The sequence below is a fragment of the Denticeps clupeoides genome, chromosome 15, assembly GCF_900700375.1.
Source record: "Denticeps clupeoides chromosome 15, fDenClu1.1, whole genome shotgun sequence".
Lineage (NCBI taxonomy): Eukaryota > Metazoa > Chordata > Actinopteri > Clupeiformes > Denticipitidae > Denticeps > Denticeps clupeoides.
Genome location: NC_041721.1, coordinates 21,058,289 through 21,082,431, shown reverse-complemented (window position 1 = coordinate 21,082,431; position 24,143 = coordinate 21,058,289). Strand labels below are relative to the sequence as shown.

The following is a 24,143-nucleotide window of genomic DNA, read 5'->3' as shown; positions in this document are numbered from 1 at the left end:
TGAAAAAAGAGCTGAAATTAATGTTCAATTCCATAGGGCACAGAAAAAAGAAGTACGGTTAGGCTTGATTTACGGTGACCCTTGACCTTTCACTTACGACTGTCTGTGATTTCTCCATATGGCAGGGGCAGGAGGGGTGAATGAAGTGGGTGCTGGGTATATCTGAGGATGGGGTTTCTTCGGTACATCTGCTCGACTGCTTCAGAGTTCACACTACTCTCCTGCACAGAGGTCAGAGGTCAACAAGGTACACGAATCAGTGAGAGTAATGAGCCAGAATATCATTCAATGTGCTGCTGCATCTATATTTTATTACACCAACCCTATCAGATTGTCAGATTTGCATCAGAGGGAAGTACCTTGATGTCACGAATGAGCTGCAAGGTTGGGGTTTCAATGGGAACCTTGTTGTCGATGACGCCCTGGATGGCTGAAGTCCACCTCATGGCCTCATTCTGAATCTTGGTGTAGAGGCGGTACGAGTGTTTCCTTCCATGTACAATAATGTTCCAGTAGCCTGAAGGATATCAAAAAGAGAGTATTTTATGATTTGATGTTGATAAAAAATGAAGAACATTTCTTTACAAAAATGTAAAAGCCACAGAGATAACCACTACCGTGCAGCCTGATGATTTTAATTTGGGATTTATACTGAACAGGACACTTGGAGTTGGACATACAATGATATGTTTAGTATGTGGTATATATTGCCCAGCTTTAAACTGCAGGAGTCCTGTAGAGGGCGCTCAGCAAGCCCAGCTCAGAGGTGTCTCTGGACTCACCAGTGTCCTTGAAGACCTTCTCCTCTGGCTGAACCACAGAACATAGACTGTTGAGTACCAGTGTGCCCATCTTGGAAGCGCTGCGCTCTGAGGATTTGAAGTAATCCAGAGAGTTGTTGGTCAGGACAAACCAGCGCTTCTTCAGCTTCAGGGAGGTACTCTTGGTTCCCGTCTTCATCTCCTTATGCAGCCAGCCTGACAGACAATGTAAATCAAGACATGCAAACTTATTTACCTGCAACATGCAAACTATGGATTGTGTATGGATTACTACATTCAAGATTTCTACAAATTACACTACATATCGCTTCTAAGGTCAAAGAGGATGTGAGGATTAGTATAAGCAGCTCATTTGTCCTTATCCCTGGTCCTAAAGGTCTCAGCAGTATACAATCATATTTTTTATTCAAACCTACTCTGCTTAAAACATACAACATGCATCCTTAGTCTGTTACTATAAAACATCTCAGACTTCTACAGAACTAGAATTGTTCCAGTTATTGTTTCTTTTCATGGCATTCGGGGGTGATTGTTGTACAATAGTGTATAGAATTGTGTGCATTGTGTATACATTGTGTGTCGCATATTTCTATAAAAGAATGGGTGTTTCCAGTACATAACTCATTTTATTCCGTCATCCAGTATGACCTTACCTCTGACCAGGAAGTCCTGCCCATCACTCCTTGTATCTCCCCTGGGCTTCTGCAGCAGGCTGATCCAGTGGTGCATCTCCTCAGGCAAGTCTGAGTTGCAGTGGATGACACGGTTTGCAGTGATTATCACAAATGAGTTGGGCCTGTGGTCACAATGGGGGACAAAAAGCAACAAAAACAAACGATTCATTTTATTCAGCCAGGCAGGACATAACTAAAATAATAATGTATCTGTATTTATCGCTGCAATATAAATTAAAAATGTTGCTGTCCATTTCTGATTGAACACACACACACAAACACACAGAAACGGTGTACCACTGTGTACCTATATGGGTACAAATGCTTGTCGCTGGGGCAGTACCCTTATGAAGAACAATAATGTACCTATCCCCGCAAATACTTTTTTTGTACTTCAGTCATCTGTACCATTTAAGGCACAGTTGTGTACCTGTGAAGACTGTAATTTAAAATCATATTTACATATACGTATGATGTAGTGGTCTGCAGCACACTTATTGTGTTGCCCAGGGAGCTGGGGGTTAAAGATCTTGCATAAGGAGCCACAGACGTGTGGAGGCTGGGCTCGAACCTGCAACCTTCCACTCACAGGCACAGATTCTTAGTACACTGAGCTATTCACTGCTATGTCCTTAGTTGTGTTATGCTTCTGTGAAAAAATTACTTTCATTACGAACATCAGTCACTTTTGGAAAAATTGGTCAGATCCACTATTGGGCAGCTGAAATCTGGCAATTTACAAGCATTTTTCTTGGTACATTGGGGTTAATTGGGATTATTTCCATGTGGTGCAGGTTAATAGGTACAACAATGTACTTTCCCAAATCATGTTCTTTTAAAGGTACAACATGGTATCGCAAAGGACCTGTCCTGACCTTTTGAGGTACAATCAACTGAAAGGAACAGTTTTGTACCAGGAGGTTTAATATTGTACCCTGTGTGTACCTGTATTTCTCTGTGTGCACAGAACCCAATGCTTTTAAATGAACATTTGACATACCTGTTTTTGACATTGCATACTCTGCAATTATTGATTTAGATTCTTCTAGATAGTAAATATGTCCATAAACCTGTTATTAGATCTCCAACCATATTCTACTGGGCCAAATAAAGAGGACACGGTCAAGATGATTCTAATACTGACTCTCTTACCGGTCAGGATTGTCTGAGGCGCAGACAGAGTCTATCAGCCCAACATCCAAGGTGCCCTGCAAGAAAAGTAGGAGGAGTAGAAGTCAGAGGAACTCTATGTTTGGTCAACAAATGCAGATCCAACACTGACTCTCACCACTGCATTCTTGGGATTGGCCTGCTCATGGGACATGTCCAACAGTTGCTCTGGACTGGCACTGTGCACCCGACTCAACACATTAAACCAGCCACTAAAAGGGATAGAGAGAAAAGCTTTAGATGTGATGGGATGACAAGTGTGCCAATCATGAGCCAATCCTACCTGGCATCTTCTGGTGATTCAGCAAACACCTGGTACGTCCTCTCATCAGTCACAATGTTCAGTGCGTTCTCCTTCTCGTGGTTGTCCACTATCTCCCTGACAACAGCACAACACGCACTGTAGATCAGAACTCTGAGAATCATGTGAGACGCCAGGAGAACCGAGACAGAAAAGATAAGATTTCATACTTGGCTGAGCGGATATCAATGGTGCCCTTCAGCTTCTCTTCGCTGTCATTTTCAAAGTACATCAGCTTGGAGTCACGTAGCACAAACCATCGCATCTTCCAGTTCCTGCGGGACAGCGTGGATAGACCTCCGCCCTTCTTATAAAGCCAGCCGGACTTCAGAGACTCCTGCTTGGAGCGGAACCACATGAATGTCTCGTCCTTCAGCACACACCAGCGCCGACGCCAGGGAATCATCAGACCAGCTAAGGTTCAAACCACACAAAGATACATGTACAGGTCACAAAAGGCCAAAACTGTACTCATAGTACATAAACAGAGGATAATAATCCACTAACAACATTAAAACATCTATTCACAGCCTTTGCTCAATAATTTGTTGATGCACCTTTAGCAAGTCTTTTTGAATATGATGCCACACCTATCCTTGGCCAGTCTGGCCCATTACTCTTTGCAGCACCTCTGAAAGATGGGAAGTGTTGGTGCACAGCCATTTTAAAATCTCTCCAGAGATGTTCAAATGGATTCATGTCTGGGCTCTGGCTGGATCACTCAAGGACATTCAGAGTTGTCCTGAAGCCAATCCTTTGATACCTTGGCTGTCTGTTCTTAGGGTCATTGTCCTGCTGAAATATGAACCATCAAGGGCGCTCTGGAGCAGGTTTTCATCCAGGATGTCTCTGTACATTGCTGCAGTTATCTCTCCCTCTATCCTGGCTAGTGTCCCAAGAAGAGTTTTGTCTCTCATGGTCTCAGAGTCCTTCAGGTGACTTTTGGCAAACTCCATGTGCCATGTGCTTTTTACTAAGGTTGTCCTTCTAAATGTTTCTCAACTGTCCAATCTTGAGCTCTGACAGAGTGAACATCAAATTCTTGGTCACCACCCCAACAAAGGCCCAGTTTAGGTGGCAGGCCAGCTCTAGGTAGAGTCTTGGTGGTATTGAACTTCTTCCAATTATGGATGATGGTGGCCACTGTGCTCATTGGGACCTTCAAAGCAGCAGATTTTTTTCTGTAACCTCCTCCAGATTTGTGCCTTAAGATAATCCTGTCTCGGAGGTTTACAGACAATTCCTTTGACTTCTTGCTTGGTTTGTGCTCTGACATGAACTGTCGACGGCGGGACCTTATATAGGCAGGTGTGTGCATTTCCAAATCACGTCACCGGTGGACTCCAATGAAGCTGCAGAAACATCTCAAGGATGATCAGGGGAACAGAATGCTACTGAACTCAATTCATTGGCAAAGGATGTGAATAGTTATGTACCTGTGCTTTCTCAGTTTTTTATTTTTAATTAAAGTTAAACATTTTAACTTTGTCATTATGGCTTGTCGTGTGTTGAAAAAAAACAGGAGGTTGCAACATAACCACATAATGTGGAAAATGTGATGTGCTGTGAATACGTTCCGGATGCACTTTCCATACATAACATTGCTCTGTCTGAACAAGAGCTTTACAGTCTAATGCTGTAGTATTCTGTGGGGCAGGGCGCTTTATTTCATTTCTTATATCTGCAGTCAGTGTGCTCATTTGTCAGTAAAAACGGTTTGCTATAGAAAGAACAAAAAGCACAGTTTGTTAATATGGAATTGTTGAAGGATACTTTACTTTCTCTTTTTATTGTAATTTAAGTTGTAGTTTAAGTTGGATCATACAACTACAACTTTTATGGGGTGGTCTGAACATAGTTTGCACATTATACCGCCTAAATGTTCAATAATAATGACTAGTGCTGTTGAAAGTAACTAACTAAGTAATTTTTTACTTAAGTAGATTTTAGATGAGTACTTTTAGTTTTACTTGAGTAGAATTTAAGCAAAGTAAAGATACTTTTACTTAATTACATTTTTCAGTACTCTTTCTACCTCTGGCTATTTTATAGAAGCTGTCCTCAACTTGTGCCCACAGACCATGGTACAGAAACATGTGCACAAAAGATAACTGGATATTTCATACTTTAGAGGCTCTGTAGTAGTGAGCTAGCTGCTTGCAAAAACTAAATATCTCCCCCTGAACAAACTACTGTAATATGCGTGCATACATGACTTTTTGGTCAGTTTTAGGGGGTTGATGACAAAAAAAGTAGAGCTGGTCAACAAACTTGTAGTTAACTTTTTATGGTGCTTTCTCTCCAGATACCTGACCAATTTTTCCAAAAAGTGACTGTGAATGTAGATGATGTACAACCCCACCCCCACACTGGCTATCAGTCGCTCCAAAGTTTAGAACGAGACAAGACCGAGACCAAATAGTCAAGACAAAGACAAGAACGAGACCAAATAGCGTCGAGACCAAGACAAGACCGAGATCAAATAGTCAAGACCAAGACAAGACCAATTTTAAAAGGTTTTGTGTGTAACGAGTAAACTATATTTTGTGCCAATGCATTTTCACATACGTAGCAGAGACAGATATGTAGATGCACCTTTCATGTAAAGATAGCTGTGGAAATACAAAGGGCTGTTGCCATTCAGTAGGGTGACCTTGCCATTGGAAACTTCTTCATCTGTGTCCACGTAGCCATCATGCTCATCATCACTTTCCACGTACTGCAGACAGAATGAAAAATGGAAGAACAGTAAAAAATAATATATCTCATAATACCGTCCTGTATCAGGACTCCTGCTTTAATTATATTAAATAATTAAAGAGCTGCTGCTACCATGCAACAACAGGGAAATTTTCATTTGTGCCCCATCACAAAGCCAAGGGGTCTTACGTTGACCTACTCAACACCACTAACGTGCAGAATCCAGAACCCCCAACTGTTTAAAGTCTTTCTGTGTCCTCAGGACATAGATACCTCATTTTAAGGAAGTGAAGTGAGAGTGAAGTGATTGTCATTGTGATACACTGCAGCACAGCACACAGTGCACACAACGAAATGTGTCCTCTGTATTTATCCATAATTTATCCTTGGTAAGCAGCGGGCAGCCATGACAGGGGCAGCAACAAACCCCTTCAAGGAGGTCTCATGTAAGTAGCTGTTTATGAGGCTAAAGTGCCACACAGGATCGTAATCGATAAAAAAAAACAGAAATTGCACCTATAGCCTCTGTAGGATGGTTCACTGGTGCTGTAGGATCTTTTCTGTGTTTTTGTGTTTCTGTACTCACTGAATCTGAACTCCCCCTGTAGGAGTCAAGGCTGGCATTGGTACAGGTGGATTTGCGCTGCTCCTCCTCCGCGGCAGTGCTGGTGGCATCTGCCCCCCCTCCCTGCGCCTCCTCCATCTCGTCCTGGTCGTAGTCGGACTCGGTGTCCGCTGGCATGCTGTAGATGGGCTCTTCCGTGTCGGGCAGTGACTCTGCTGCTGTAAGCCTGCTGCTGCGATCGGCCTCTTCTGTATCGATGGCCGGAGGTTGCTCTGCTTTTGGCTCCCCAGGGAGAGGAGGAGGGGGTGGTGGTGGTGCAGGAGCTCCTGGAGGACCTCCATCAGGGACAGGGGGTGCTACCATGCCCTCTGCAAAAGCTGCTGGAGGGGGTGGGACATTAGAAAAGATTTCGTGGTCGATAGGTACCTCAGCTGGTGGTGGAAAGTCGGGCAGAGGGATGCACTCGTCGTCGGCATGGAAACCCTCGTCCACCTCTTCTTCGGCTGTCTTTGGGCCGGCTGCGGAGGTTGCAGCCGTGGCGGTGGAAGATGCGGGAGGCAGCGGAGGGCCTGGCGGAGGGATAGCGGCCCCATCACTGGCGTTGAAGTCCTGGAGGTCAAGGAACTGGGTGGCGGCGCGTGAAGCCTCTTTCTTCAGCCGCAGGATCTCCGCATCGCGGCGCAAGCGCAGCGCCTGTCTGGAGCTCTCACACAGCTGAGACACACCATCCTCGCGCTGCTTCTGCAGGCGCTCAATCTCCAGCTCCAGCCTCAGAATCTCCTCCATCTGACGACTTTCATCTTCACTGCTGCTGGTAGCCTGAGGAGTGAGACACAGGACGAAGGATTAGAAATGCTTCGTATCTCGTGGGCATCAGGTCATTTTATGTCTGTACCCTGTCTGACATGTATTGTTTTAAGTAAGTTTTTTTTGTTTGACTGCATCCTATTTCTCCTGCTGCCGCTGTGACAGGATGAAACACAGCACAGCACACTGTGGCACAATGAAATGTGTCCTCTGCTTTTAACCAATCACCCTCAGTGAGCGGCCATGAAATGCACCAAGGGAGCAGTGTGTGGCACCTCGTTTCCTTACCTCATAAATATGCAAAAGAACCCAGGTATTCCCCACAGTGATGTGCAACATCATAGCAAAGTCAATTCTACCTTGGCAGTCTGAACAGCTGATAGCTGCTGCATGACGTTGCTTAGGATCAGCTGGATTCTAATGAATAAATATGAACATCACCGGCGGTTCACCACTGCTCTCAAAGTTGACTTTACCTGAGATGCAGAACCTCCAGCTGCCTTTTCCTCTCCTCCCTGTGTACTAGGGCCCCCTGGCTGCTGCTTCCTTTTGTCCTTCTCTTTCTGGAGATTGCCGTACTTGATCCTGGCCCGCTGTCCACGCCAGTGCTTTTGGAGCACCAGTGTGGCTGAGCGTTTCTGTAGAAATGAGCATCTCCAGAAATAGGCACGGTAATTCTTCTGGATGGTGATGATTCCAGCTCTGGCTTTCTTATACGCCTTTCTGTAAACCACATAAACAACAACAACACAAGAACATAAAATTCCTGTATACATTTTCAACATTTACAAGCAGACATCAGTACCTGGCACTGTATCTGAGCAGGTACGCCCGAATGATCAGCCCAGCTTTGCGCCGCACCTCATCCCTGTCCTTCTCCAACCTCTGTTCCAGAGATTCCTTCATAAACACCTGAAACATACAGATCCAGACACCGGTGAAATAAGGGCCACCAACACTGCAGTTCTTGTAGGTTGTTATCAAACTGTAGTGTTCAGGACCGAAAGTGGTTCAAAGAAAAACTACTGATAGTAAGACCTTGCTAGTTGTGTCTGTGTAGTATAGCTCCGGACCGGTCTGGTCCATCTTATGGATAGTTTTCTTAATTTGATGAATCACATTTTACCATTTATTTTTATAAAGCACTTTAACATTCAGTCCTAGGACTAGGGTTGCCAATGTTCTCAACCCCAAATGCAGGACACTTTCTTGCAGGTGCACGTGCACACACCCCCAGAAAATGACCAGTTGACCCTCGAGGGGCAAAACCATTCAGAGCCTTAAAAGCAAATAAAACAATTGTAAAGTGAATCCTAACAGTAAAAAGTATGACGCGTGGATAAAACCGGTAAGATGTGGTCATGTTTTCATGTGCCAGTAAAAAGTCGCTTTTGCACCGTTTAAAGCTGGGTGATACAGGACACACCAACCCCCATATAAAGCGCATTGCACTAATCAATCCAGGTGGTAATGAACTCAAAATGCTGCTTAGAAAGAATTGGCTTGATTTTACTCAACTCTCTGAACTGGAAGAAGCTAGATTTGATCACAGTCTTAATTTGTCTCAGCATCCACTTTCATCCCCAAATTAGAGACTGTAGGCCTAATATATTGAGCCAAAGAGCCTAACTCTAGGTTGGAGGTCTCAGTGTAACACCAAAACACCATTACCTCTGTTTATCATCATTACATTTAAAAAAGATATAGAACAGCCAGGCCCCTTAAGTCTTCAAGATATTTTAGTAAAGGTGATATAGAGGGAAATTGATCTGGCAGTCATCTGCATAGAGGTGGAAATCTATACCATGCTTCTGAAGTATAGACCCAAGTAGGAGTAGGTATTTAAGAAAAAGAAAAGAACGTAAAACTGAGCCCTGGGGGACACCATTCAGAAAAAGTGAAAGTGAAGTGATTGTCACAGCACAACACACACTGCACACAATGAAATGTGTCCTCTGCATTTAACCCATCACCCTTGGTGAGCAGTGGGCAACATGACAGGTAGCCCGGGGAGCAGCGTGTGCTGTGCTCAGTGGCACCTTGGTGGTTCGGCATTGAAACACCAACCTTCTGATTATGGGGACACATCCTTACACACTAGGCCACCACTGTCTCCACAGGGAGGGGGAGCAGAGGAAGACACATGGTTACCCAGATGGACACAGAAAGTTTGATCCTTCAAATAAGACTTGATCTGTACTTGATCTCTACCCCTGATGCCCACCTACCGCTCTAAACGTGAAATTAAAATACCATAATCCACTGTTCAAAAAAAGGTGCAGTCAAGTCTAAAAGTAAAACTCTCCAGAGTCAAAATTTTTTACAACATGTGGATGTGAACAGTGTGTGAATTGCTCACAAGACTGCCAGATGCACTATGGGAAGAAGCAAAAAAAGCGTCCCTTCAGAGGTCTACTAGAGTCCATGCCTCAATGTATCATGACTATTCTAGAGGCAAAATTCATTAGGTTATGGCCAGTTAGTTAAGTGTATGTGTTGTGTGAGTGCCTGAGTGTGTGAATTCTCTGACCTTGGTTTTTCCTAGTTGCCACTCTCTCTTAATTCTGTCATACAACATAAGCAGGTCTGAACTCTTCTTCCTGTCATCTCCAGTAGCAGCTACCTTATCCTTCAAAATGATCTTATACCTGCAAAAAATGCACATACACACAGGCATCCATTCACACACTCATCATATCTACAAAAAATACCAAACTGTGTGCGTGTGTATGGCTGTCCACCTTATGAAGAAATCCTTGAAGGTCCGCCTAACGGGGAATCCTGCACGGCGAATCTTCACAGTCTCCAACATGCCTGAATAGCACAGCTGGTTCAGAACAACGTCTGGGTCAAACACGGTGTGGTTCTGGGGAGGACAGATTCAGCACCTGAATGTACATCATGCCTCTACTGGTCCATGTGCTGAACTGCAAATGCAACTCAACTCTCTTCCAAAAAGTTCAGATTTCTACTTCAACACCCACACACCCACCTTTTCCATGTTTGGTTTTATACACCGCACGAAGAAAGGGTTGGACACACTCAGGGTTGCCATTAGGGAATGTAATGAGTCCTGTAAGACAGGAGAATTAATCAGGACCATTTTACACAGCATGCCAAACAACTCAATATCAGGAACACCTATGTTAACAGGAACGGTTATGTTTTTTGTGTGTGCACGCTGTGTATATTAATTCAGAAGGTTGTGTGTGTGTGTTTCTCACCCTGAATTGTGAGCTGACTGTGGGTTTTTTGCGGGCAGTACCCATCTTTAGGGTCTCTTCACTGTTCCTGCTGCTCACTTGTTCAAACAGATCGTAGATAAAATCCAGCCTGGGAAACACACATACATGTACAGATATTAATGCACACACAGACATGTTGTTTTCATTAATTGTGTGTGTGTGTGTGTGTGTGTGTTTTTTTACCTGCTGTCTTTGAGCATATTGAGGATATCATCTCTGAATGTGTCTCTGTTCTTCTCCAAAATTCCCCTCACATCATACAACACCTGACAGAAGACAGAGACAGAAACACTTCAGATGTCAGCTATAAAAAACAATCTAGCCAGATGGCCTTCCATTCATTCTTAACACACACACACACACACGCACACACACACACAAGGCTTTTACCTCTCCTGCATAGTGTTTGATGCCAAACTGATACTCAGCAAGTCTGGGCTTGACATAGTAAGGATTTGTCTGCCGAGAGAAACAACATCCATTACATATTATCATTGTTCAGACTGCATCTACATCCAAAGCATGTGTGTGTGTGTATTAATTTAACACATGTGTAATGTTAATTTAAGCATGTGTAAAATGTGTTTTGGCTCATTCACAAGGATGAGCGGCTGGTGGATGTACTACTGCTGACTACTGCAGTCCATCTGGAGCAGCCACCACACAAGATCGGAAGTGATGCAGTGTTAGAACTGCAAACAGAAAGAATCATGGCTGCCCTACTTCCACACATAGGGAACAGACAGAAAAGACCATCTCTGAACCCTCACACCCTTGTTACATTGCGGTGTCCTCTGACCATATGTTTCCACCTTTGTGTATGTCGCTCTTAATTTTTGGTGTGTGTGTGTTTGCTGTAGTGGGCGGGGCTTCCTCTCTACCAGTCCCGCCCGCTGCTGTATGATTGGCGGGCACACAATTTAAAAGGAGACCTCAGTCTGTGTTCGGGAGGTCTGCTAGAGATCTCACCGTGTGGTTTTGATGAGGTGTCTTGTAATAGTTTGTCCCCTAGTTCAGTTATTGTACAGATTGTAGGTCACATTAAATGTGGAAAAGTCTAATTTTTAAAGGGAACTGTGTGTGTGTGTGTGTGTGTGTGTGTGTGTGTGTGTGTGTAAATGAAACTCACTGAGTGCCGGCTGTGTAGTTTCTCCAGGAGGGTGAAGTCGGTGCCTTTGGGAAAACGGCTCTCCTCATTGATCAGCGCCAGCATTCCTAGTTTCTGAATTCAAATCCAAAGATCTTGTATAAGATATTTTGATATTACAGGTCAAATTGGTGGTCAGAATGGGACAGCACCTTCTCAATCAGATCTAAACACTCAGCATTATCCATCCAGTCTATGGCCTCCCACTGGATACCTTCCCTACAAGAGAGAGAGACAGAGAGACAGAGAGAAAGACAATGAGACACATTACAGTTGCTCACACCCCGGGCTGTGGGATGTAGCAGTGTGTGAAATATACTATTTGACACATAAACCAGTTCTCTGAGTGTTTTTCCTGTACAAATTCTTTAAAAAACCTTAAATCTTAGTTTTATTAACCGTAAATTGCATATGTATAGGAAAATATGCTCATGGCAGCCTATATAAGGTGCTAGTAGCCTAATGGGTAAGAACTAGAAGTTACAGGTTTTAAATGAAAGATTGTCATTGTGAAACAGTGCAGCATATGATGACACACAACGAAATGTGTCTTCTGCTTTTAACCATCACCTTAGTGAGCAGCAGGCAGCCATGAAAGGTGTCCGGGGAGCAGTGTGTGGGGACGCTACCAAAGAGTCCACTTCCTTACCTGCTAGATCACCACTAAGGGTTCAACCCCCACTTACAACCATTGTGTCCCTAAGCAAGACATTTAACCCTGAGTTTCTCCAGGGGGGGACTGTCCATGTAACTACTGAGTGTAACTCGCTCTGAATAAGGACATCTGGTAAACTATTAAAAGTTATTTGCCTTTCCACATGCATCCATGCACCAACATATAAGCACAATACCTGTTGTATTCAAGCTGTTCCAGGGAGAAGATGTGTTTGTTGAAGTACTCCTGAAGCTTTTCATTGGCATAGTTAATGTTGAACTGTTCAAAGCGGTTGACCTGTCCCACACACACACACACACACACACACACACACACACACAGCAAAATGCAATATTGTTGACAGTTTGGAATTTTAAAATGGTCATAAACTTGAATGAATAGGATCGATGTGTACAGATAAGGATAAAAAAAATGATTAGAGCCACACTCTTTACGGCAAAAACCACAAGACAGGTGATGTTAGAACTGTGTCTGTGTGTGTCTTTGTGCTCATGGTTGTTAGACAACACTCCTGATTTCACCATGACCATTAACAACAAGTGTTTGTTATTTTTGGATTAAAATACTGTATAAATAACAATGTCCACTAATTAGGACAAAAATTTGAAATTTAAAATTATTAACCCCCCTGGATATTAATAGTCAGTAGTATAACCTGTCTGAACCACAACTGACACTAATCTGGTGCTTTACTAGGATGGCACAGCTATCCTGAAGGATTGTGCCCCATGCATCCATTGCAAATTCTTCTAGCTGGTCCAAATTGCATGGTTTCCGAGCATGGTATTTCACTTTGAGCACCTGCCACAGATTCTCAGTAGGATGGAGGTCTGGGCTCTGTGCAGGTCACTCCAGGATCGTGACTTTGGTATCCTTGAGGACATGTTGAAGAAATTTTTATGTAGGCTTTGGGTCATTGTCTTGTTGGAAGACCCAGTGACGACCTAAGTCTACTACGAGGAGATTTTTGCATATTCTCAGACCAAAACTCAAATCTCTTTACCTCTTGGCAGATGTCTGGGTCTCCTTGTTTGACATCTGATTATTTTCCTCTCTGGAGCAGGACTGCCAACTCTCACGCAATGAGCATGAGACACAAGCATGTGACCGTCTTCATTTGCTCTCATGCCATGCCTCCAATTTCTCATGCTAAAAATCTATTTTATCTATCTAGCCAATCACAGACAGCACATCTTATAAGAACTTTATTTAAAGTAAAGTAAACAGCAACAGATGTTTAAGCTTGGTTGATCCGGTTGGTCATGATCCAGTCCGGCAGGGGATACTCCGGGTCCGGAGTTTCATGTTAGTCCTGTGTTATGTTTCCTGATTGTTATAACATGTGTATAATAGTATAAAGCTGCACTGTTCGTGTCTGTTCTCCGTCAGGTCATTGTCTGGTGATGTTCCCTGGTCTTATCTACTATGCATTATACCCCTGTCTCCTGACGTTGTGGGTATGCGTCGTCCTTCCTCACCATGTCCAGCCATCTTGACAGAATGACCCGAACAGAACACCCCGCCCCGCTGAGATCCAGGGAGCCGACTTCCCAGAGGGGCGTGCCGGAGACTGACCGGAGCGGCGGGCGCTGTGGAAGGCAGACAGGATGCGGTGCACGGATGGGCCGTGCTTTGGCCAAGGCCTGAAGCCGTCAGTGCAGAACAGTCGCCGCTTGTCCTTATGGACTTTCTCCCCCCTTTCATGGACCGTTTCGGGTGGCACGCCAATCGCACAAAATCATCAGTCATGTATATTCAGATGTATATAACATTGCACCCGTACCAACGTCAACCACACGCGCCCCAAAATCTCACAGCTAGTTTCCTGGGTGGTAGTACCCTAGTGGTTAAGACACTCGCCTATGAACCAGAAGACCGAGAAGAAGATTAGGAAAATGTTCCACAATGTTCCTGGGGGGCTAATAATTCCTGTCTCAACTGTATAGAAATTTCAATTTCAGTGGGTCAGCAGACTACTGCTCACCCTGCCCAAACTTTTCAAATGTGATGGCCTCACCTCAAAGTTCTCAAAGCCAAAGATGTCCAGGATTCCAATAGATTTGAAGTTGTCCCTCCCCCGGATCTTTTGATTGATGCGCATGATGATCCAGGAGAAACACTGAGAGTACAGCGCCATGGCAACTGAGTCTCGGGAGTCAATCGCCTGCAGAATGGGCAGGAGAACAATGATCTATGTGTGTGTATATATGACTCTGTGTGTGAGTGTGTGTGTGTGTGTGTGTGTGTGTGTATGTACCTGTTCAACTGTCAGTGGTGAGCAGATCTCTTCTCCTCTTAGGATCATGGATCTCTGGGTCAGAACTTCAGACAACTGGAAAGAGTCCAGGCCCAGTAGGTCACTCACATTACTGACAACTGGGAGAGGAAGAAAAGGTCAACACAAACACACACACATACATTGACACATATACAAACACACACACTCACAAATGCACAAATCTAGACACACATATCTATACAGACACACACATACCTTGCTTGGTGGTGATTTGTGCTCCTCCTGCTGTCATGAACTCAACATTTCCCAGCTGCAGGACCCCAGACAGTAGCTTGAACATGTCTCTGATCTCCTCCTCAGTGAACTCCATCACCTTCAACGCCTCCTGCACATCAGACATGCACGTAGATATATTGTTGATGTGTGTGTCTGTCTGCGTGTGTTTGTATAGTGCCCGTCTGTCGTACCATGACACTATCAAACAGCTGTTTATCATCCAGGCTCCGGTCCTTCACACAACCAGACTGACTCAGGTAGTGAAACATCTCAGGTGGGTCCGACAGGCAGTACTGCTCTGCAGGAAACACACGTACAGCCATGTAAGTTCCTCTGAACATGGTAAATGTTAAATGACACATTGTGTGTGTGTGTGTGCTGTGTTAACCTTGGTGGGATTTCTCAGCTCCAGCCAGCAGTGCATAGAAGATGTGGTAATTTCTCTCTCCTGGGTTCTGGCGCACCACACGATTCTGATGACAATACAAAGTGTGTAAATTTTCAAAGTGCATTTATGGGCTCACACAGCGGGAGCTGGTGCGCCTGATTCATGGGTCCTGATCACACAAGCTGATAGTAATTAAGCAGGAGTGATCAGGACCCATTAAAAGAGAGCATGCAGCACCCAGTAGGTGCTGCAACATTAATGTGGACATGGACATTGTGCTTTCAATAAACATCAAATTAAGATTTATTACCTTAAATAATAATGTGAGCAATTTAACATTACTTTGTCACGCCTCCCAATATTCAGCCATCACAGGTCTGGCCTGATGTGAGTCCTAACTCACCTGATTATACAGTTAACCTGCTCTTTTAAACGTGAAACCTGATTTGTGTTTAAACAGTTGTGCTTGGGTCCTCTGTCTCCCCAGCATGACAATCTCACTTTTGAGGACTTGACTCATTCACTTCCAATTCCAGGCCAATTCTACTAGAAGACATTTCACTTCTTTCCATTTGGCAATAATGTATTCCATTATATTAATACAGACAAGCAATTAATCCATAAAGTTTCTACATAACATGAGCCCATACAACACTGATGTATTTTTTTTTCAAGACACTCATAATCTCTCTTTATTATATATTAAAAATGTATTTATTAAATATATGTGGCACAAGCGGAATAGACAGGTTTTGAAATATCTTAGAAATTAACGACAAGGTGACCAAAATTAACGATTTACCAGATGCCCTTGTCCAGAGCACCTTACAACCTGTAGTGACAAGGACAGTCCCCCTGGAGACACTCAGGGTTAAGTTTCCTGCTAAGGGACACACAATGGTAGTAAGTGGGGTTTGAACCTGGGACCTTGTGCTCTTTCTTACAAACTTCCCTCCCATATAAAATCTTTTTGATAAAAATATGATAAAATATTATACTGATTAGTGCTGATAACATGGGGAAAGGTGGAATACTGATTACAGTTACAGTAGAAGACTGCTTTCATACAGCCCAGTCAAAGTGAAAAAGAGTCGAAAATGTATGATTCCTGGTCGGCCCTCATTTCCCGTTTACCTTCTCCAGTAGATCTGGGAGAGAAGTTAAAGATCATCAGTACGAAACTCAGAGGTGCTTTGTGCAGGAGTGTAAGTTGGAAGGATACAGTCCACAATGCAGCCCCCATGAATGTTTCCGCTCTGAGAGAAGTGCAGCAGGATGAATTTCCCAAAGCGGCTGGAGTTGTTGTTATAAACCGTCTTGGCGTTCCCGAATGCTTCCATGATGGGGCTGGAGAGAACAGGTTGTTAAAAATGTACTGGTATATGAGAGTTTATGTTATATGGGTCTGACATGTACCACGCAGATGTATAAATATTTGGTTATATATTTTGTTGTTGGGAGTGTATGTATAAGATGTGTGAGATGTCTGTACCTGCTCTGGACGATGGCCTGCTCCACTCTGGTGCTCCGCTCGGTGGGTGGAGTTCCAGCTGCATTCTGACTCATTACTGAGAGAAACTGCAGCAGCAGCTTCGTACTCTCGGTTTTACCCGCGCCACTCTCTCCACTAGACACACAAGCACACAACAGGTATGTCTTAATATTCAGCAACCAGATCTGACACATCGAACCTGGCCTCATAAATGGAGGTCACACCTACATTTCACCGTATCACCGCGTGCTGTGCTGCAGTGTTTTACAATGACAACCACTTCACCTTCACTTCACTCAAAATTATAAATCATTTTACATTTATAAAAAAAAGTGGTAAACCCCCAAATTTCAAGGGGGTTCTAACAGGCTGTCTATACCGGTGCAAAACAAAGTTTAACCTGTGCGGTCCTGAAGGAGATGCCATGTAGCACAGAGGAGGAGGCTCCATCCTGGTCTGGGGTGAGGAACAGTGGCGCTGCAGACTGTGCAGTTGGTTAAGTAGACTGGGTTACACGTCACTCTTTTAGCCCATACTCATCTGAGCTCCATGGCAACATCATGGTTCCCCTTCTTGCATTTGGAACCTCTATTTACAACCTGGTTACTGCCCACCACCTTGTCAGATTTTGTTCAGAAGTGTATAATAATATGTTTGTGCTTCTAGAATGATTGATTTTTTCAGAAAGCACCTTCTGCTCCGCATTACGCATCATTGAATGTTATGTCATGGAAGTTCCACTAGGACGTCTGACCTTATGAGAACACACTGGCTGTCATGCCGTTTCCACAGACAGCGGTAGCACTCATTGGCCACGGCGAAGATGTGCGGTGGCAGCTCCCCCAGATGGTGCTGACTGTACAGCTCCACCGCGGACATGTCATACAGGCCCGGAATCATCTTATAGGGGTTCACCGCAGCCAGAATCGAGCCAATATTAGTCTACGATGAGAGGAGAGAAAGAGTATAAAGCAAATTCAAATTTTGAATAATTTACAAAACTCATAAATGCCAAAAGATTTCTCTGTTGAATCATATATGACTTCTATCTGAAAATATGCTGATGCTTATTGATAAATAGAATTCAAATGAAAGACTAGCAGGACAAGATGGACTGGGAAGAGACAGGAAGGGGCAGAGGAATGAGGGGGAATCTTACGTAAATCAGGTCCTTCTGGTAGCGAAGGTGCAGGTTGTGCATGATGGCAGCCTCGTGCAGCTCTGCAAGGGTGGACATGTCCTCCACCCCACTGATGCTGCTCTGGTCCATGGGGTAGACCCTGTTCCTGTCCACCTCCGCCTGCTGCAGGTACAACACCTGAGGGAGATGGTGTGAGTTCAGTTCCAGTTTTTCTAGACTAGCCACAGAAACATCAAACTCTTACGAGACAGAGGAGACTCGATAATAAGATTAATGTGTGAGTTAATTTATGACATGTTCATAGATTTCTTCTGTTTTTACTCAGAAGTTATCCTCGTCATACTCATATGAACCCAAATCTTGTGGAATCTTGTTTGTCATCTTTTAACTGTCTAGATATTTTGATTTGTTCCTCATCTCACCAAATTAAATGATAAATCATGTGTTTGTTCTTCCTGAGCATTCATCATTTCAAAAATGTTATGATGCAATTATTTTGAATTATTTTCACAGGTTCAAGTCACAGATCAAGTTACAGCTATTTTCATGAAGAACAGAGATTTTATTATGTTTAAGAGTGAATAGTTTCAGGTGACCTGCTTATATGAACAATCCATCATTCTGCAAATATCATTCTGTAATAAATATATGACACATTCAGAGATCCCGATCCACCAAGGTGCCACTGAGCAAAGCACCGTCCCCACACACTGCTCCCTGGGGGCCTGTCATGGCTGCCCACTGCTCACCAAGGGTGATGGGTTAAATGCAGAGGACACATTTCACTGTGTGTGCTATGCAATGACAATTACTTCACTTAAATAAAAATAAAGATACCGGATCCAGTAGGGAATGTGAGTGGATTCAGTAGTTAGTTTCTTCTATTTACTAGATAATTGAGCACATCAGTGTAATACAAGACCTTTTTAGTGAAATGAGATTTTGCTTGAACACCTTCATATGTATGTCAGTCAGATGATTAGACTGCAGTAAAACCAGGGCAATGTAGATCTGAAGAGACTGCTCTTCCAACAGCTCTTCATCCTCACGTGTCTTCTGTTACCAGGGCAACGAGTCAGGGAAGAGGGGACCAGAGGAAACGATCATGTCTCACAATCGCACTGAGTGCATGTACATGTGTGTGTAACATTCAAGGCCATTTCAGTCCATTAATCATAAGTCACCAGTAAGACATGATCTGCACACACACGCACACACACACACACACACACACACACACACACTCTCATTTCTCAAACACACAGATTTATATCAGTCACACAACCGCAGTCTCTCTTTCACACAGTCACAGGCGAGCCAGGCACGGTGTCATTTCAGGCGACAGTCATGTTTGAGATATGTGGTTTCCATGGCAACTCATCTCTACTCTCTGCTGTGGGTATTTTACTGTACTGCAGGGGGCGTTCTGGACAAATCACAGGGTTCTAAATACAGCAACCAATAATCTGGAGCAGATTATTTATTTAAATAACTGAGGACCAAACGGGAAGTTAAGGACACAGCTCGGAAGACACAGGGATCCTATGATTCCACACTGGCACCTGTCACATCCATGGTCTGAGGGTAAGGTTCACCGCCTCCTCCAGTGGCGTCTCTTCTCTGTCTATGGAGCCCTGCTCAGCAGTGACGACACCATGGCCGTTACAGCGCCACAGAAAGGTGAACTGAACATCAATGACAGATATTAAGCAGATATATAACACTTACTAATAATGTTGAAAAATTGGGAGCAGCAAAAAATGGGCGACTGTAAGAATCTGAGTGACTGACTAGGAGTGAATTGTGGTGGTAAGACAGACATAACTGTATAAGTGCAGCTCTTGAGGGATGTTCCTGAAGGATCGCTGGTAAACTGGTGATTGGGTCACGTGCAAAAGACATCACTTGGCAAAAGCTCTTATCCAAAGTCTCTTATATAAGTGGTTTAAATCATTGAAATTCCCCATTTGTAGATCGTTTTTTTTATAGAAAGTCTAGGTAAGAGCTCTGTTTCGTTGAAGTATTTTCTAAACAGGAAGGTTTTTATCTTGCGTATGAGGAGCTTTAGAGATGCAGCTGTTTGGAGATGACCAGAGATTGAACAAGTATCTGAATAGCTGTTGAAAAAAATCCTCCTAATGTTGTAGAGGAGGAAACAACATGAGCGAGAGACTTTAGAAATGTGAGAAGAGTAGGAGAGAATTGTCCAAACTCCCCAAGGTTGCGTAAAGTGACGGACAGAGAGATTTTCCAGGGAGATTTTAAGGTGCTGCTGTGGGGGCGAATAGCAGATAGCCTTTGATGTGTGATGTCAGCACTGGACTACGGAGCAATGGAAAAAAGCTACTACTACAGTCAACACTGGAATGCTTATAGAAAACATACATTTTCTCTTTCTACAAAAGAACAATTTTCTGTAAAACGGGTTTTTGGGGCGAATGAATGTGAACAAAACCAAATCAAAGTGCACAAAAGTGCACCAAAACCAAGTAGTGCTATGTACACCACCATAAACCCCTCAACCAAACATACACAACTATATAAAACTACATACACACGAACAGAGGAGGTTCCACGCACATACAAATACAACACTAGATACAAGAACAAACACACTCGACTTCCTGTTTCAGGCCTCTTCTTGTGCTGGCAGTAGCAGATTAGCCACCAGGCCGTGGGCAGATCCAGCAATCAGACATTCCTCCACACACAACACACAAAATATAACTACTTTCTGGCACAGAGCACCCAGGGACGTAACACCGTCCATAAAAAGATGCATGGAATGGCCCGAACTCCCCATCCACACCTGTAAGTGGAGATGTAACGCCCCGGTCTCACATCTTATTTCCAGAACACGTTGTGGTTCTGCAACCTTGTCGTTTCATTATAAATGCAATTTGCTTTGCTCTGAAACTCATTTTTTCTATGGCTTGTGCAGCACAAAAGTGGTTTCACGCGAACGTACTGCGGTTAACGTTCATGTTTACAGTTTATTTGCACCAGTGCATTCGGCAGTTCCTCTGGCCGGAAACGTTACTGACTCAAGTGACCCACTCACCTGGATCAGTTTACTGAGTGATTCAGAGGGAGCCTTAAAATGCCTTCTCCATGTGGACGCTAGGCCAGATCAGACAGAAATTTAACAGTTTTGGGGAAAACCATTCTTGTGTGGACGGGGCCTCAGAGAGAGTTGCATTTACAAAAATGTTGGTATGCACATGTTTATTTCCTTTATGTGCATTAGAACAACACAAAAGACTTTTTTTCACAAGGGCTAGACACAATGAGGATACATTTCTACACTTTACAACAAGTGCACACAATCAGGGCATCAGGAACACATCAAATTATTAAGTCAGGCAACGCCTATTTCCTTTAACCATCAGCAAGCTTGTGATACCTGCAACCTACTCAAGGGGTCTCCGATTTTCTCTTCAGCTTTGAAAATTGAACTGCATTGCACCCCCAAATCCTGACAGATTTCATGATGCCTTGCATGAAGGACCCAGTGCCAGAGGCAGCAAAACATTGCCAAAACATTCATCATTAAACCTCCACCATGTTTGACTGTAGACACTGTAGTCCTTTTCTTTGTAGTCCTCGTTCCAGTAGAATGGTCTCATCTGCCCACAAGATGTTCTCCCAGAGGGATTTTGGCTTCCTCAAGTACATTTTTAGCAAACTCCAGTCTGTCTTTTTTATTTTTCTTTGAAAGAGTTGGCTTCCTCCTGGGTTTCCTGCCATAGATTTCCTTCTTTTCAGATATTGATGGATGGCTTGAGCTGAATTTGTTTAGAATTTGATTGGGGCTGGTTCATTCAACACTTGGAGTCTTTCATCATTATCCTCAGTCCACGTGCAGGGAGGTTAGCCATGTCTCGTAAACTTATTGATTATGTTGCATCTTGAGGTAGTTGCTTTTCCACAATTTCCTGAGACAATTCTCTGCTCTTCTCATGCTTAGTGTGGCTCACACAGATACACAGCAGAAAGGTTGAGTCAAATTTTCTCCATTTTAGGTGGGATTGATACATGACCAGAACCTATTTATTTTATTTTATTTTATTGTGAAGTGATTGTCATTGTGAAACACTGCAGACTGCACACGATGCACACAGCAAAATGTGTCCTCTGCTTTTAACCATCACCTTTTGTGAGCAGTGGGCAGCCATAACAGGTTGCCCGGGGAGCAGTGTGGATCAGGAATCCAACCAGCAACCTTCTGATTACGGGGCCACTTCCTTAACCGCTAGGCCACTACTGCCCCTGTTATCAATTACTTTTGTCATTGTGAAACAGATGATGATTTTGTCATTGTGAAACAGCACAGCACACATTGACACAACAATGTGTTCTCTGCATTTAAGTTCTATGTGAAATTATTTGTATAATCCAGGGGTTCTCACCCCCCAAAAAATGGTTCATTGTAGTTGCAGTTCAAAACACCACCTTGCTTAGATTTGTGCACAATTGAGGTATTTAGTTTTGAGTGCATCATTTTTGAGAATCCTGCCTCACACAAATATGTGGATGCGAAAGGAAGGAGAATCTTAAAAGCGACGTCACAGAGTTCAGGATATTCCTGCATCGATGCTGCCCAGAATGATGAAAGAGGGCCGGAGCTAAAGAGTTCCTTCAGTCTTCTGTCACTCTTCAGCTCAATAAGCTGTTCCTGCATATCAATTGATAGCTCGTTTGCTGTGCACACAAACAGATCTTGAACCCACGCAAAAGAGCGATAATCCTCTTTAAAGTACGGTGCGAATTGTTTTCTCATTGTTGACAGGTGCTCAGACATGTGATGTGTGTGCGTGGCTGCGTGCATGCGTGTATGTCACAGAAACTAGCTGTAGCCTATATTCTTCGTTTTATACATATGTCGTATAAATACGACCTCACGTTGTATACGTTTGCAGTCTCTGCAACTTCCGTCCGTCATAAAAATGTATTCGGATAGTTTGATTTTCTGCATTTTTCGTATCCGTAGCAAATATTTTGAGGGGTGTTTTTGACAATGGAGAGCCACCAAATGACGAATTTGAAAAAACGAGTATGACAGTTTTGGACTCAGTCAGGGTGCAAGGACCTTTTGACGCATGCGCAGCTTCTTGAGAAGAAATCAAACAAATGGGCGCCGTTTTCTAAAGTCTACGAGCGCAGCACACACAAATAAACTAAACTTCAAAATGTGGTGTTATATTTAAATACAGTTCAGCAACATACATCACATGACCTGACCACCAAGAAAGCTGACAATTGACCATCACTTAAATTATCATCACCTCACCACTGTTATAATCAATGCATCACGATGCAGACTATATTACGATATGATATTGCATCTGTGCAGTGCAGAATATAATCGATTATATCATAATGACGTTGCTTGGTGATTTTCTGGCGGTGGTATAAACCATCTCGTTAAAAAGTAGTTCCGGTAGTGACTGTGGCGGCCTGATCTACAGCGCCGCTCCAGGTGGGAGTTCCACACCCGGCGGGCGGCCGTGACACATTTTTGCGCGACCTATAGAATCCAAGTGGGCGAGTTTTCTATCTGCCAGTTTGAAACACACACAGGAAGCGGGAATGGAGGGAAAACTTATCTTTCCCGTGGTTTCCAGAGATCTACAACATGATATTATCATCTTGCAGGGAGTGCTGAGCCCCACGGCACTGCTGCGTTCGGTCTGAAAGCGCTTTAGATTTTCTCCCAAATTTTGAATTCTGTAAGAATTCTGTTTTGAACTAAGATGTCAGAATAACACCAGCGTTGGATTTCTTTATATTCTGGCACTGCAGTGAAATTCGACATTTTGGAATGTGACTAGTGGTTACAGGCCACCATCTTGGAAAAGAACCTGAACTCTTCTATTTGAAAACATCATCTGACCATGTATGTATGTATTAACATAAATCGTGGTGCATGGATATCGAGGCATTGATAATCGTTATCGAATCGGAGAGACCAGTCCCTCCTCTCTTTTTTCTCTTGTCCTGTGTGATGTCCGACATTAAATCTTTTAAGAATCTCGGGGTGAAATGAATCTGAAGGCTGTTAGGAGAGCAGCAGTGATGTGTGAAATGTCTCATGACCTCCTGACCTGACAGCTGAGCTGAGGGGCGGTCTCCCAGTCACTCCCATTTACAGTCATTTTGCATTCACAAACACTGCTAAAAAATGTAAGAAATTTGTAGATTTTGCATTCGCTATAACCACAGTCACTATTAACCACTGCAGAACATTGAACTGTGTTTGAAGTTTGAAGACAATATTCATTGTGATTAGGGATACAGGTAACAAGGTGCATATATATACATACTTTATCCTTTCTCTCCAAATGTGATTCATTAGTATCAATGTTACTAATTAATTAATATTTAAATCTAATTAATTCATGCAGTTAAAACAGCTCTGTGCACCAGTGGAGGTGGTGAGTGAGGAGAATGGTGGCTAAGCTGTCATCCCTGCTGGACAACATCTCCCACCCCATGCAGGAGACCCTGAAAGCACTGAGCAGCTCCTTCAGTGGCAGGCTG

General features: G+C 43.5%; 1 protein-coding gene across 1 annotated transcript in view; it reads right to left on the bottom strand.

Moving 5' to 3' along the window:
* Positions 1–24,143, bottom strand: part of LOC114764463 (unconventional myosin-X-like) — a 48,490-nt gene that overhangs the window by 4,873 nt on the left and 19,474 nt on the right. The window contains exons 3-33 of the mRNA XM_028954134.1: positions 17,622–17,780; positions 17,217–17,404; positions 16,463–16,597; positions 16,193–16,317; positions 16,105–16,118; positions 14,971–15,055; positions 14,774–14,880; positions 14,562–14,691; positions 14,325–14,443; positions 14,085–14,231; positions 12,243–12,343; positions 11,544–11,610; positions 11,374–11,466; positions 10,635–10,703; positions 10,428–10,510; positions 10,224–10,332; positions 9,992–10,072; positions 9,741–9,865; positions 9,530–9,647; positions 7,805–7,911; positions 7,476–7,722; positions 6,214–7,011; positions 5,523–5,646; positions 3,098–3,341; positions 2,910–3,005; positions 2,745–2,838; positions 2,609–2,664; positions 1,436–1,578; positions 783–977; positions 360–517; positions 98–221 (exon numbers count right to left, since the gene is read on the bottom strand). Coding sequence (XP_028809967.1) covers positions 98–221; positions 360–517; positions 783–977; positions 1,436–1,578; positions 2,609–2,664; positions 2,745–2,838; positions 2,910–3,005; positions 3,098–3,341; positions 5,523–5,646; positions 6,214–7,011; positions 7,476–7,722; positions 7,805–7,911; positions 9,530–9,647; positions 9,741–9,865; positions 9,992–10,072; positions 10,224–10,332; positions 10,428–10,510; positions 10,635–10,703; positions 11,374–11,466; positions 11,544–11,610; positions 12,243–12,343; positions 14,085–14,231; positions 14,325–14,443; positions 14,562–14,691; positions 14,774–14,880; positions 14,971–15,055; positions 16,105–16,118; positions 16,193–16,317; positions 16,463–16,597; positions 17,217–17,404; positions 17,622–17,780 — 4,441 coding nt within the window. The remainder of the gene's footprint in view (positions 1–97; positions 222–359; positions 518–782; positions 978–1,435; positions 1,579–2,608; positions 2,665–2,744; positions 2,839–2,909; positions 3,006–3,097; positions 3,342–5,522; positions 5,647–6,213; positions 7,012–7,475; positions 7,723–7,804; positions 7,912–9,529; positions 9,648–9,740; positions 9,866–9,991; positions 10,073–10,223; positions 10,333–10,427; positions 10,511–10,634; positions 10,704–11,373; positions 11,467–11,543; positions 11,611–12,242; positions 12,344–14,084; positions 14,232–14,324; positions 14,444–14,561; positions 14,692–14,773; positions 14,881–14,970; positions 15,056–16,104; positions 16,119–16,192; positions 16,318–16,462; positions 16,598–17,216; positions 17,405–17,621; positions 17,781–24,143) is intronic.